This window comes from Macaca mulatta, chromosome 1 (genome assembly GCF_049350105.2).
Source record: "Macaca mulatta isolate MMU2019108-1 chromosome 1, T2T-MMU8v2.0, whole genome shotgun sequence".
In the NCBI taxonomy this organism is placed as follows: Eukaryota; Metazoa; Chordata; class Mammalia; order Primates; family Cercopithecidae; genus Macaca; species Macaca mulatta.
In genome coordinates this window covers 17,827,863-17,842,500 of record NC_133406.1, presented here as the reverse complement: position 1 = coordinate 17,842,500, position 14,638 = coordinate 17,827,863, and the positions used below count along the sequence as shown (strand labels likewise).

General features: G+C 50.2%; 1 protein-coding gene across 4 annotated transcripts in view; it reads left to right on the top strand.

Moving 5' to 3' along the window:
- TRIM67 (tripartite motif containing 67) overlaps positions 1-14,638 on the top strand; it is a 63,294-nt gene that overhangs the window by 37,817 nt on the left and 10,839 nt on the right. For 2 of the 4 annotated variants that reach the window (XM_015126160.3, XM_077998699.1), the window contains exons 2-7: positions 1,977-2,072; positions 4,679-4,801; positions 5,768-5,878; positions 6,983-7,136; positions 10,244-10,389; positions 14,385-14,523. In XM_015126160.3, the coding sequence (XP_014981646.1) occupies positions 1,977-2,072; positions 4,679-4,801; positions 5,768-5,878; positions 6,983-7,136; positions 10,244-10,389; positions 14,385-14,523 (769 nt within the window). Of the gene's footprint in view, positions 1-1,976; positions 2,073-4,678; positions 4,802-5,767; positions 5,879-6,982; positions 7,143-10,243; positions 10,390-14,384; positions 14,524-14,638 lie in introns of all 4 variants that reach the window. The other 2 variants (XM_001106233.5, XM_077998688.1) reach the window with 1 other exon arrangement.

Here is a 14,638-nt window from a genome sequence, read left to right as displayed (position 1 = left end):
TCCAGGGGGATCTCAAACTGCATCAGAGGCCCCTGGAGGGCTTGGTAAAGCACAGACTCCAGGGCTTCACCCACCGCCTCTGATCAGCAGATCTGCGGTGCAGCCAGAGACGGTGCATTTCAACAAATCGCCCAGCGATGCCGATGTTGCTGGTCTGGAACCACACTTTGACAACCGTTGGTGTGGTCTAAAGAATCCCATTCACTGATTCATGCATTCAACAAATATTTATTTAATGCTACCATGGGCCGGGTGCTCTTCCAGTGCCGGGATAAGCTGTGAGCCACCCAGAAAAGCCCTTGTCCTTCATTCTAGGACTTGGAGATGGACAGCAAACAAGTTTTCTAGGTTGAGTGGTGACAACTGTTAGGAGGAAGAATTATCCAGGGGAAGGCGAGAGGGCTATTGCACAAGGTCGTGGGGAAAGTCCTCACTGACATGGTGACATCTGAGCAGAGACCCGGGAAGGGACTTGGGGGAGAAGGAGACCCTGGACCTTCTGACTGCTTTGTTCTATCCTCAGCTTTTTAATGTGGAAAATGAGAGTCATGTTGAAAATCAAGGTCACAGTCTGGATGGGCATGATGGCTCACACCTGTAATCCCAACACTTTGAGAGGCCAAGGTGGGAGGATCACTTGAGACCAGGAGTTTGAGACCAGCCTGGGCAACACAGCCTCCGAGACACCGTCTCTACTAAAACATGCAAAAATTAGCTGGGCACTAATTGTGTTGCATGCCTGTAGTCCCAGCTACTCAGGAGGCTGATTCGGGAGGATCACTCGAACCTGAGAGGTTGAGGCTGCAGTGAGTCATGATTAAGCCACTGCATTCTAGCCTGGGCAACAGAGTGAGACCCTGTCTCAAAAAAAAAAAAAAAAAATCAAGGTCATGTCTACTCAATAGCTAAGTTTTTTTTTTTTTTTTTTTTTTTTTGAGACGGAGTCTTGCTCTGTCGCCCAGGCTGGGGTGCAGTGGCCGGATCTCAGCTCACTGCAAGCTCCACCTCCCGGGTTTACGCCATTCTCCTGCCTCAGCCTCCTGAGTAGCTGGGACTACAGGCGCCCGCCACCTCGCCCGGCTAGTTTTTTGTATTTTTTAGTAGAGATGGGGTTTCACCATGTTAGCCAGGATGGTCTCGATCTCCTGACCTAGTGATCCGCCCGTCTCGGCCTCCCAAAGTGCTGGGATTACAGGCTTGAGCCACCGCGCCCGGCCTCAATAGCTAAGTTTTAAAGACAAATTCAAGTGTGTGTACGTGGTTTGTTACAAAGAAGCCTGGTGCCAAAAGCCATAGATTTGAGCTCAGCTTGCAGTTTCACTCTTGGGCCACAGCAACTGATCCTCGTGCTTCAGAAACCTCTGCTGGCCACACCCCTCTCTGCAAGGTTAGGAGTCCCCAGGGCTAAGGGTACCAGGATAGGAGCCTGTGTGCCCCTTTACAGGATGCCATAGGATTACCAGTCCATATACCTAGTCCAGTTCCAGGACCCACAGCCCCCTTCCTGTCTATCCCTCAGGGCAGACCAGGCCCCAGGGTTTGCACCCCAGGCCAGGAGATGACTGTGTAGGGATGGGGTGGACGGAACTTGACCTGGGGTCTGGAATGTCCATACAAACGTGTACTGATGATGGATAGAGGGGGCCAGGCCAAGCCAAGGGCTCTATTTATCTTCTTGTCTTGTGCTCTGCAAACATCGGGGCAGACCTGTTTGCTTCAACCCATTAGTTGAGTGCTCCTTACCTCTATCCAGCTTTGGGGATGAGAGAGTGTAGGCCAATCTACCACTGCTGGAAAAATAAACAAATGTCATAGAGATCATGGGTCAGTGGTGGTCCCTGCATCAATGAGAACAGAAGATGCATGGAATCAGCCCTATCCCCTCTTAAAAACATAAGCTTTTATGATGATGAAGTGCAAATTTTCAGTGCCTTTCACACCTACTTTTTCTTTTTAATGTGTGATATCTTTTTCAGGCACAACTATCTCAGGCCTTAAATGGAGTTTCGGATAAGGCAAAGGAAGCAAAGGAGTTTCTGGTTCAACTGAAGAACATATTGCAGCAGATCCAGGTGAGCACAACTCTGGCGTCAGGAGAAATACTCAGTGTGGAAAGTTTGCACGTTGTGCATCGTAATAAGAAGAAAGGGGTCAGGCGCAGTGGTTCATGCCTGTAATCCCAGCACTTTGGGAGGCCGAGGCGGGTGGATCACCTGAGGTAGGGAGTTTGAGACCAGCCTGACCAACACGGAGAACCCCATCTTTACCAAAAATACAAAAATTAGCTGGGCACGGTGGCGGGTGTCTGTAATCCCAGCTACTCTGGAGTCTGAGGCAGGAGAATCGCTTGAACCCGGGAGGTGGAGGTTGCGGTGAGCCGAGGTCGTGCCATTGCACTCCAGCTTGGGCAACAAGAGCGAAAGTCTGTCTCAAAGAAAAACAAAAAGAAGAAGAAGAAGAAAGGAAAAGTCTTGTGGCGAGGATTTTCTCAGTGATGGACATTAGAAGGTTAATGTGTCCTACCCTCTAGGCTTGGGTGTTGAAAGTATCACATACTCAACTCATTGGCACACACGCGACACTTGATACAGGAAAGGACTTTTACACAGAGCCAGTTAGAGAGAGCTGGAAAGATGTGATTTAGCACTCTACATATCATGTTGTCCTAGGTGGCATCTGTATATGGTGCTTTTGTGGCCAAATATGCCCATGTCATCAAGGCATCAAAATATAAATGCATTGTTTTCTAAACAAATGTGTTTACTGAACTCTTATGCTGTGTCAGGTACTGAGCCCAGCACAGGATATAAAGATCATTGAGGCACCATCTGTGGCCTCAGGGTCTGTCTATAGGGGAGAACGTGCACACACAAGTGCTCCTGTGTGAATGTACACACATAGAGGAGCTGCTCATAAGATGAGAAACCCATAAAGCATTGACATATCTAGAGGAAGAAAAGGGACTGAGGGTCCTTGAATTCTTGTTTTTTGTTTGTTTGTTTGTTTGTTTTTGAGACAGAGTCTCACTCTGTCACCCAGGCTGGAGTGCAGTGGCGTGATCTCGGCTCACTGCAACCTCCGCCTCCCGGGTTCAAGCAATTCTCCTGCCTCAGCCTCCTGAGTAGCTGGGATTGCAGGCACCTGCCACCATGCCCGGCTAATTTTTTGTATTTTTTAGTAGAGACGGGATTTCACCATATTGGCCAGGCTGGTCTCGAACTCCTGACCTCATGATCCACCCACCTCACCTTCCCAAAATGCTGGGATTACAGGCATGAGCCACTGTGCCTGGCCCCTTGAATTCTTAAAAACCACCCTTCCTAACAAGTTAAGTACAGACTTCAGCCACGGGGCATTTTAAGTCATAATTTTTCCCATGTTTCACAGACATGAGATATATTCGCCTGCTGGGGCTGCCATCGCAAAACACCAGAGATTGAGTGCCTTAAGCAGAAGAAATCTATTTTCTCATAGCTCTGGAGGCTGGAGGTCTGAGATAAAGCGTCAGCAGGGTTAGTTTCTCTTGAGGCCTCTCTCCTTGGCCTGTGGATGGCCGTCTTCTCCCTGTGCCCCCACATGGTCTGACCTCTGTGCATCTGTATCCTCATCTCTTCTTATAAGGACACCAGTTATATTGGACCAGGGTCCACCTATACAACCTCATTTTACTTAATGACCTCTTTAAAGGCCTTATCTCCAAATACAGTCACATTCAGGGGCACTGGGGAGGGTTAGGGCTTCAATGTATGAACTTGGGAAGACAAAATTCAGCTCATCACATGAGGTCTGGATCCACATTGAGACCCAGAAGGAGATTTTTAAAAACTGAGAAAGACTTTACTGCAAGAGCATTATTATTATTTTTTTTTTGTCTGTCTTACTTTTTTCCAATTATACAAAGCACAGTGGCTCACGCCTGTAATCCCAGCACTATGGGAGGCCGAGGCGGGCGGATCACAAGGTCAGGAGATGGAGACCATCCTCGCTAACACAGTGAAACTCCGTCTCTACTAAAAATACAAAAAATTAGCTGGGCGTTGTGGCGGTTGCCTGTAGTCCCAGCTACTGGGGAGGCTGAGGCAGGAAAATGGCGTGAACCTGGGAGGCGGAGCTTGCAGTGAGCCGAGATCACGTCACTGAACTCTAGCCTGGGCAACAAAGCAAGACTCCGTCTCAAAAAAAAAAAAAAAAAAAAAAAAAGCACAAGTAGGTGTTACAGAAACTTTGGAAGGTAGGGGGAAATAGACAGACAGATAAGAAAAAGTTCACCAATATCCCCCCATCTGAGGTGACCACTCTCAGCGCTTTGATACATATTGTTCTATTACTTTAAACACACACACACACACACACACAATGTATGGAATTATGCTGTGAACAGCATGTATCCTGCCTTTTTTCCTTCTTAACAGTCTCTAATAAGCATTTTCCCATGGCATTAAAAATGCCCTATGAACAAGATCTGAATGACTATAGAATGTTCTGCCATATGGCTGTGCTGAGATTCATAGTACCTGCCTTAATTCATATAAATATTGTCTCTAATTTAACAACATTATAGAGAACTCTAGGATGAACTTCTCTGAAATATATTTTTGTCTATAGCATTCACCAGATTTTAGCATCTTCTCCCCTAAAACTCTCTGCTTCTTCCCAACCAACCCCTGACCTCTGCCAGGAAAACGGACTGGACTACGAAGCCTGCCTGGTTGCTCAGTGTGATGCCCTTGTGGATGCTTTAACTCGTCAGAAAGCCAAGCTGCTCACCAAGGTGACAAAGGAGAGGGAACACAAGTTGAAGGTAGGTACCTGAGAGACTGACACATTGAGTCCCTGCCACATCCTCTGCAACTAGCGTGGGGTGGAGCACACAGTAGGCACTGGGTAAATATTGGCTAAGTGAGTGAATGAATGACCTAATGAATGAATGAGACAAAGAAGGGATGCACCAGCTGGTTCAGTTACATTCATGTGACCTGACAGAGATCAATCAATATGCCCTGTATCTTGAGGATTTCAAGTCAGAGGCCCACCTTCTCCCTCCCTGTTTCTATCTAAGGGACTATTCTTGTTCCCATTTTGCAGAGCAGAAGTGACCAATGACAGTGACTAGCGCTGACCCTGTTCAGGTCTCCAGCTCTGTCCCCTTCTTCAGGTCCTCTCTGATAGCTCATGTCCTCAATAGTCAGCAATAACATACACAGCCAGTTACCACCAAGGGAAGACGAGACTCTCCCCTCACATCACACTGAGTCCCTGACTCAACCAGGCACCCATGAACTCTCTGAGTTGATGACGGGCTGTCACTGTTTGAGGAGCTCCATCTGTGCTAGAGACATTTCATAACTGGACCAGAAAATACTACTGTCAAGAAAAGCAGAAATGCATGCTGGAGATGATCCCACGGTTCATAAGTGAGGGGGCTAAGACCATCGCGTTATCCAGGGCCACAGAGAGGTCAGAAGCCAGTCAAGAAGCTGGTCACTGATTGTATGGAGAGTTCCAGATTATGCTGTTTCTCTGCATGACTGTCATGAGTTTAGAAAGGTTTCTGTGTTGGGTGTTGTAGCCCTGCTTCTTGGGAAGTGAGTCCACTTATTTCCCAGCAAAGAGCTCAGCAGTAGAGCCGAGACAGGAGTGGGTGCGAGGTGGTCAGGCCAGCGCCGCTTCTACCAGGCTGTATTGGCGCTAGTTCTCTGACTCTTGCCGTGGCCTGCCTGCTCTTCCTCTCAGGAGACAGTTACTTAGAGGAGTCTTTCCATTGCAGGTGGTTTGGGACCAGATCAATCACTGCACACTGAAGCTGCGTCAGTCCACCGGACTGATGGAGTACTGCCTGGAGGTGATCAAGGAGAACGACCCCTCGGGGTTCTTACAGGTGAGCCTGTCCCTGGAAGACACCAGATGGTCTTCCTCCAACTGCCCCACTGTTCCCCAAATCAGTCCAAATTCCAGTCAAGATCCTTTCCTGGCTTGGATTGAGCAGATTCTCCTTTGCTCAGTGATTCCAGAAGACCTAGGGTCTCACCTTGGCTCTGACTCTCACTAGATGTGACCTAATTTTGCAGCATGCATGAAACGAGGAGGTGAAATGACATCATCTCTAGGGCTGAAATGCCTCACTGCAACATTTTCCCCACAAACGGGAAAGGACAGTCTTGCCAAACAAGCTGGACAGATTGCACCGGAAGAAGCAAGTTAGCAGAATCCACATGGCCCATTATCTCAATGTGCAGAGTCCTGCAGGCATGGCTGGTGACCAGCTGCCTACAGAGACAGTGCAATCTTCTCGGGGCCATCTCTCCTGCATTCAGGCTGACTCAGGGTCATGAGTATCTCTCAGGAACATGGCAGTGATTCAGCCTCTGTCAGTGGGGAAAATGATGAATCCCTTTGATTGTTTCCCAAGAAAGATACACGAGATCCTGGCTCGACAGGAACACGTGCAAATGTCTGATAAGCAGGACTTTCCAGCAAAGGGGAGCAGAACCATGGGTGTGATGCAGTCAAGTTTGGAGCAGAAGTTGCAGAACTCAGAGGAAACACACGGGCAGGGAGCAGATGTGGGCTTAGAAATTTTAGGGGTGTGGAATATGCTTTCTTTAGACACTGGGGCAAACTGCTAGTATGTTTCACTTTGCAAAGTACTAGATCTAGGAAAACAGATCTAATGAAGGATGCATTTCTATATTTAAAAAGCATCTTGTATTTCTCAACAGTGTTTGCTACACTCTCTTTAGGCAGCAAGTGCTTCTTTTCATTTCATGTGACTCTGAAATATGATTGAAACAACATTTCAATGCATTTTTAGACAGCCTGTGCTGGGTGCGCAGGGGTCATTTAATCTCTGCCATGGCTCGAGAGCACAACCCTTTTCTGTCTCTGAGTCCCATAGAGACAAAGCCCCTACCTCTTCCTCACCCCTGGCTGCACAATTTTTCCTTTGCAAAGCAAAACCTTAAACTCTTTGCTCTCCTTTAAGATCTCAGATGCTCTGATCAAACGCGTCCAGGTGTCTCAGGAGCAGTGGGTCAAAGGCGCCCTGGAGCCAAAAGTGTCTGCGGAGTTTGATCTGACCTTGGACAGCGAGCCGCTGCTGCAGGCCATCCACCAGCTGGACTTCATTCAGATGAAATGTAGGGGTGAGCCGCGGTTGGCCCCAGTTCAGTTAGTGCTTCTTTCAAAAGAGGCATGCAGTCTGAGAGGCAGCTCGGTGCCATAGGGGGACCTGTGATGCACAGAGTGTGGCAGGGTGGGAGAGTCGGAACACCAGAGTCACGGACCTAGGTTCAAGTCCCAGCTCAGCCCCTGACAGCCATGTGAGCTGGAGTGAGAAGCATCCCGTCAGAATCTGAGGCTTCCCATTTGTGAAAAAAACGATCGTTTGTTCAACAACAATCATTTGTTCATTCAGAAGTGCTTGGGGAGTGTCTACCATGTGCCAGGCACTATTCCACATGCTCAAGATGCAATGGTGAACAAGTCTACCAACTCACAAGATTGGGCTTACACTCTCGAGCAGGAAATAGACACTAAACAAATGTATAATAGAATGTTGGATGGTGGCAGGTGCTATGAAGAGGAATCAGAGGAAGGGGCAGCAGTAGATGCCATGGGGTGAGATTTGGGGTTAGGAGGAGGAAGTGGTGGAGAAGGAGGAAGAGGTAGTGGAGGAGGTAATGGAGGAGGAGGAGGTAGTGGAGGAGGAGGAGGAGGAGGAGGTGGAAGAGGAGGAGGTGGTGGCTGAGATAGTGGAGGAGGAGGTGGAGGAGGTAGTGGAGGAGGAGGAAGAAGAGGTAGCGGAGGAGAAGGAGGAGGTAGCAGAGGAGGAGGGGGAGGATGAGGTGGAAGAGGAGGTGGTGGTGGCTAAGATAGTGGAGAAGGAGGAGGTGGTGGAGGAGGAGGAGAAGGTAGAAGAGGAGGAGATGGTGGCTGAGATAGTGGAGGAGGAGGAGGAAATAGTGGAGGAGGAGGAGGTGGAGGAGAAGGAGGGAGAAGAATCTAAGCAATGAGTTTTGCAGGCAGCAGACGGATAGCAAGTCCAAAGTCCCTGAGGCAAGAATCAGTTTTCTCTGTCCCAAGAGCAAGAAGGTCAGCGATGATAGCAGAATGAGCAAGGTGGGTTCAGAGACCCTAGGGGGTTAAGTAAAGTTTGCATAACTTAACCCATTATGAAATCAGCAAATGCTGGCCAGAACCAGAGCCCTACTCTGCATGCTGCCCCTCCACAGATGTCAAGGGAAGGGAAATAAAGCTCTTTGGTGTTTGTGGACTGAGGACCACACATGCAGAATCTGTGAACTCAGGAAGTCCTTACCTGCAAAATCCGTGGCCATTTTAAACTAAAGAAAAGGAAGTCTCACATTGCCATGCTCACTCCCACACAGCTTGCACCTCCAGTAAGGTCTGGAAAGGCCACTTGCCCCAGGTGTAAATGACACACAGTGCTGAGAAGCAGGAGGAGCCTGGCAGAGTGGAGGAGCTGCAGTGAAAGAGCTCCCCTTGGAAAGTGGGGGTGTGGAGGGGGGGCTTGGGGCCACTCCAGATGCTGCTCCTAGCTGGATGGGGTCACTGGACTGGTCAGGGGTAACCGGACTGGACGGGGTCACTGGACTGGTCAGGGGTAACCGGACTGGATGAGGTCACTGGCTGGTCAGGGGTAACCGGACTGGATGAGGTCACTGGCTGGTCAGGGGTAACTGGACTGGATGGGGTCACTGGCTGGTCAGGGGTAACTGGACTGGATGGGGTCACTGGCTGGTCAGGGGTAACTGGACTGGATGGGGTCACTGGACTGTCAGGGGTAACTGGACTGGATGGGGTCACTGGCTGGTCAGGGGTAACTGGACTGGATGGGGTCACTGGCTGGTCAGGGGTAACTGGACTGGATGGGGTCACTGGCTGGTCAGGGGTAACTGGACTGGATGGGGTCACTGGACTGTCAGGGGTAACTGGACTGGATGGGGTCACTGGACTGTCAGGGGTAACTGGACTGGATGGGGTCACTGGCTGGTCAGGGTTCAGAGAGGAAGTGGGAGAGCCGTGTAGCAGGGCCCAGGGGATGAAGCAAGGACTCCTACCAGCTCGTTAACTGAGGCTGAGAGTCAGGCTGTGCTCAGCCAGTCGCGTGCCGAATTCTTGGAACCAAATTGAAATACGTACTTTTAACAAAAACAGTGTTTCAATTTTCCCTTTAAAAAAAAAAAGAAAGGTCAAAGTGAACTCTATTGATTTATAAAATCTCTTGAGCCTGACTAGAGCTAGAAAAATTTTAAACTTCTCCCACTTGGTCAGGCACGGTGGCTCACACCTGTAATCCCAACACTTTGGGAGGCCGAGGCGGGCGTTTCACGAGGTCAGGAGATGGAGACCTTCCTGGCTAACATGGTGAAACCCCATATCTACTAAAATACAAAAAAAAAAAAAAAAAAAAATTAACTGGGCATGGTGGTGGGTGCCTGTAGTCCCAGCTATTTGGGAGGCGGAGGCAGGAGAATGGCGTGAACCCGGGAGGCAGAGCTTGCAGTGAGCCGAGATCGCGCCACTGCACTCCAGCCTGGGTGACAGAGCGAGACTCTGTCTCAAAAAAAAAAGCTTCTCCCACTCTCACCTTAATAGGACTTCTGATACAACTGATTCAAATCCTTAGTTCTTTAGGTTGACTGTCCAATACTCGAGACTTGCTTCTGTTGCCTGGATCTCGTCCCCTGATCTTTTAAATGCTTCCAGCCAAAGGTTTAAAGGCATCTCCCCTCACCTTCCCAGTTCCAGGCATGAGCTGCTGGCTGGCTGCCACTTAGCTGTGGGCCCTGCAGAGAGGATCCCCAGGGGCTTGTGCCACGCACAGGAGCACAGGGAACCTGGACTCTGTTGGAACTGTTCATGCGTTCCTCATGAGTCTGAGTCGAAACCAGTGGTTCTCAGTGGGCAGATGGGAAAGAGGACATCCTTCCATAGGGCCATAGGTTCAGAGGGGTGGGGCCGTCTGCCACGGGCCCCCTGAGATTCCAGGAAGGACAACCCCTAGGTTTGAGAAGCGCAAGGTCACCTGTGCTTGCCTTCATCCCCGGCCCACCTGGAGACCGACTCCTGGGCATCTGGGAGTGACTACAGGGTGGCCAGGGAAGGAATTTAGCCTGGCTGTCCTCTGGGGGCCAGGATCCCTGGGATGGAGTGGGGTGGGGGACCGGGCTGGGGCCCTCGGAGGGCTTCATGTGCTAACTCGTGCGTGTCCCTCTCACAGTGCCACCCGTCCCCCTACTCCAGCTGGAGAAATGCTGCACCCGCAACAACAGCGTCACGCTGGCCTGGAGGATGCCACCCTTCACCCACAGCCCTGTGGACGGCTACATCCTGGAGCTGGACGATGGCGCCGGGGGGCAGTTCCGGGTGAGGCCTTGCTGCCTATTTGGCAGGGATTGAGGGTACTGATGCAGACGCCAGAGTGGCTCCCACTGCCCCAAGCTCTGGTTCAGCCCATGGGGACATTGTGTTGCCATCCTGAGGGGACACTAGCCAAAAGGATAAAGAGGGCTGGCTGGGCTCAGGGAAATGGGGCTTCCCTCCCAAGGGCTAGGTCCGGGAGGACTGACACAAGCATGGGGCTAGAGGAGAACTCAGAGAAGGTGCTCCCTGCACCCACCTCCTTTCCCGTTTACCCCCAGCCCCTCACACAGCAACATATGCCCTCAACGGGTTTTATCACACCTTGTCTTGTCTGATCCTCTAATTATTTCACCCGGTTCTGTCTTGACTTGGGAGGTATCATTTCTGGAGATGAGGAAGCACTGTCTGACCCTCCTTTACCTGGCAAGGTGCTGGGCACGTAGAGGATGCTGGATAAATGGTTGTTGAATTGGGACAACATTCTAGTCATGTCGCTGCTGATAGACTGCCATGGGGGTAAGAAAGGTTCTTAGTGAGCCAGGTTCTTACTCCCATCTGCTAGAAACCCTGGAGCAGGACTCCACCCCAATCCAGCCCTAATAGAGCACCACCCAATCCAGCCCTAATACAGCACCACCCCAATCCAGCCCTAATACAGCACCACCCAATCCAGCCCTAATACAGCACCACCCAATCCAGCCCTAATACAGCACCACCCCAATCCAGCCCTAATACAGCACCACCCCAATCCAGCCCTAATACAGCACCACCCAATCCAGCCCTAATACAGCACCACCCAATCCAGCCCTAATACAGCACCACCCAATCCAGCCCTAATACAGCACCACCCAATCCAGCCCTAATACAGCACCACCCAATCCAGCCCTAATACAGCACCACCCCAATCCAGCCCTAATACAGCACCACCCCAATCCAGCACTAATAGAGCACCACCCAATCCAGCCCTAATACAGCACCACCCAATCCAGCCCTAATACAGCACCACCCAATCCAGCACTAATACAGCACCACCCAATCCAGCCCTAATACAGCACCACCCAATCCAGCCCTAATACAGCACCACCCAATCCAGCCCTAATACAGCACCACCCAATCCAGCACTAATAGAGCACCACCCAATCCAGCCCTAATACAGCACCACCCAATCCAGCCCTAATACAGCACCACCCCAATCTAGCCCTAATACAGCACCACCCCAATCCAGCCCTAATACAGCACCACCCCAATCCAGCCCTAATAGAGCACCACCCAATCCAGCCCTAATACAGCACCACCCAATCCAGCCCTAATACAGCACCACCCCAATCTAGCCCTAATACAGCACCACCCCAATCCAGCCCTAATACAGCACTACCCCAATCCAGCCCTAATACAGCACCACCCAATCCAGCACTAATATAGCACCACCCAATCCAGCCCTAATACAGCACCACCCCAATCCAGCACTAATACAGCACCACCCCAATCCAGCCCTAATACAGCACCACCCCAATCCAGCACTAATACAGCACCACCCAATCCAGCCCTAATACAGCACCACCCCAATCCAGCACTAATACAGCACCACCCAATCCAGCACTAATACAGCACCACCCCAATCCAGCACTAATACAGCACCACCCAATCCAGCCCTAATACAGCACCACCCCAATCCAGCACTAATACAGGACCACCCCAATCCAGCACTAATACAGCACCACCCCAATCCAGCCCTAACAGAGTACCACCCCAATCCAGCACTAATACAGCACCACCCAATCCAGCCCTAATAGAACTCCACCCCAATCCAGCCCTAATACAGCACCACCCAGTCCAGCCCTAATAGAGCACCACCCCAATCCAGCCCTAATACAGCACCACCCAATCCAGCCCTAATACAGCACCACCCAGTCCAGCCCTAATAGAGCACCACCCCAATCCAGCCCTAATAGAGCACCACCTCGAGATTTCACTCCGTGACGTTCAGGCGGACGTGAATGCCAGGGAGCACAAACTATGGGCTTCTCAGATCACCTGGTTCCTGGCCCCGAAATGATTAAATAAACACTCATTCTAACAAACTACTGCAATCATAACAACCCTTGCATCTCTTCTCCTGGGAAGCTGCACCCATTTAACAAACCTTGCTGAAGGTCAACATTCCCTTAGTTTCTCTCAAGGAGATGTACGTATGTGTCGTTTTACTTTGTGTTTGAAAAATACAGGAATGTATGAATTAGGGAAATAGTTGCAGCACTTCCTTGGGAATTACTGAGTTCCATGTGAATATGGGCCAATTAGGGAGGCAAGATGAGGTAGCTCAAGCCAGGTCACTGAGTGCGGACCCCAGTCACTCCTGTTGTGCAAATGAGCCAAGAACTGAAAGAGCTCATCCACCAGACAACAACAGGAGAGTCCGTATTTTTGAAATGGGAAGAAAGAAAAGGCTGTTTGGGAATATTAAAAGCAGCAGCCACAGAGCTCAAAAGTGGTCCCTCGTCTTTGAGACATGGCCACTAACAAAAGCTAGACCCAAGGGCTAGGGTTTATAAGGAAGAGGGTCTTATAGTGGAAAAAGTATGGATATTGCATGCAGACAGACCTGGATTTGAGCTATGGCTCCTATATGAATTAGCTGTGATCTTAGACCACATTATTTAATTAGCAGAAAATAATGACATGGGAGAGGCAAAAGGCTATGCATTTTGGGGGTTGAATAGGACAAAGGTAACTTTGAAGCGAATGAGGAACAAGGTCAATCTTTAGAAAAGTATCTTTGGAGGCCAGGCACGGTGGTTCACACCTGTAATCCCGGCACTTTGGGAGGCCAAGGCGGGTGGATCACTTGAGGTGAGGAGTTTGAGACCAGCCTGGTCAACATGGTGAAACCCCATCTCTACTTAAAATACAAAAATTAGCCGGGCATGGTGGCAGATGCCTGTTGTCCCAGCTACTCTGGAGGCTGAGGCACAAGAATCACTTGAACTTGGAAGGCAGAGATTGTAGTAAGTCAAGATCGCACCACTGCACTGCAGCCCAGGTGACAGAGTGAGACTCTGTCTCAAAAAAAAAAAAAAAAAAAGAAAGAAAGAAAAGTATCTTTGGGGTCTGATGCAGAAATGTCTCACCCTTTGGAAAGACCGGGAAAACAGCAGCTCCAGGAGGGCTAAGGAGTGGAAAATGCCAGCCTAAGGGGTGGGAGGAGACAAAGGAGTGGATGTGCCCTGTGGCTCAATAGTCTTGTAGACCAGGTTGACCTTGGCAGAGTCAGGATGTTCCTGGTCAGTATCCTGGCTGGCTGCAGACTTGAGAAGTCGCCTCACCAGGACTCCATCACGCCTCACCACCTCACAGGCAGAGGGGCCAGGCAGCCAGTAGTAAGGAATTCATGCCCAAGTTAGTCAAGTTCTGTGAGCCAGCCATGACTGAACGCAATTTCCCTTTTTATTACCTTCTATTTGGGTAAGAATTTTTTTTTTAATTTTTTGGCTGGGCATGGTGGCTCACACCTGTAATCCCAGCACTCTGGGAGGCCAAGCAGGAGGATCACCTGAGGTCAGGAGTTCGAGACCGGTCTGGCCAACATATAGGGAAACCCCATCTCTACTAAAAAATATATATATAAAAATTAGCTGGGCATGGTGGTGCATGCTTGTAGTCCCAGCTACTTGGGAGGCTGAGGCAGGAGAATCACTTGAACTTGGGAGGCAGAGGTTGCGGTAAGCCGAGATCACGCCACTCCACTCCAGCCTGGCAACAGAGCAAGACTCTGTCCCTCAAAAAAATTAAAACAAAAGTTGTTTGGAAATGGGGTCCTGCAATGTTGCCCAGTCTGGACTCAAGCGATGCTCCCACCTCTGCCTCCCGAGTAGCTGGGACTACGGGCCACCACGCCTGGCAAAAGCACTTTCAACGTCAGTGTGTTTCCAGAAGCCATTTGCTGAGAGGAATTTTCCAAATGCTAGAGGAGCCTGGTGAGCAGCATTGCTCTCTTTCAGGAAGTGTACGTCGGTAAGGAGACTTTGTGTACCATCGACGGTCTTCACTTCAACAGCACCTACAACGCCCGAGTCAAAGCTTTCAACTCGTCTGGTGTCGGGCCTTACAGTAAAACTGTCGTCCTGCAGACGTCCGATGGTGAGCATCGGGGTCTCTTAGTGGGAAGAACAGATCCATCATTTTGTCCAATGACAAGCAGACAGCCACTTGCAGCAGCTGTGATGACGGAGTGGGGGTGGGGGTGGTGCTAGGC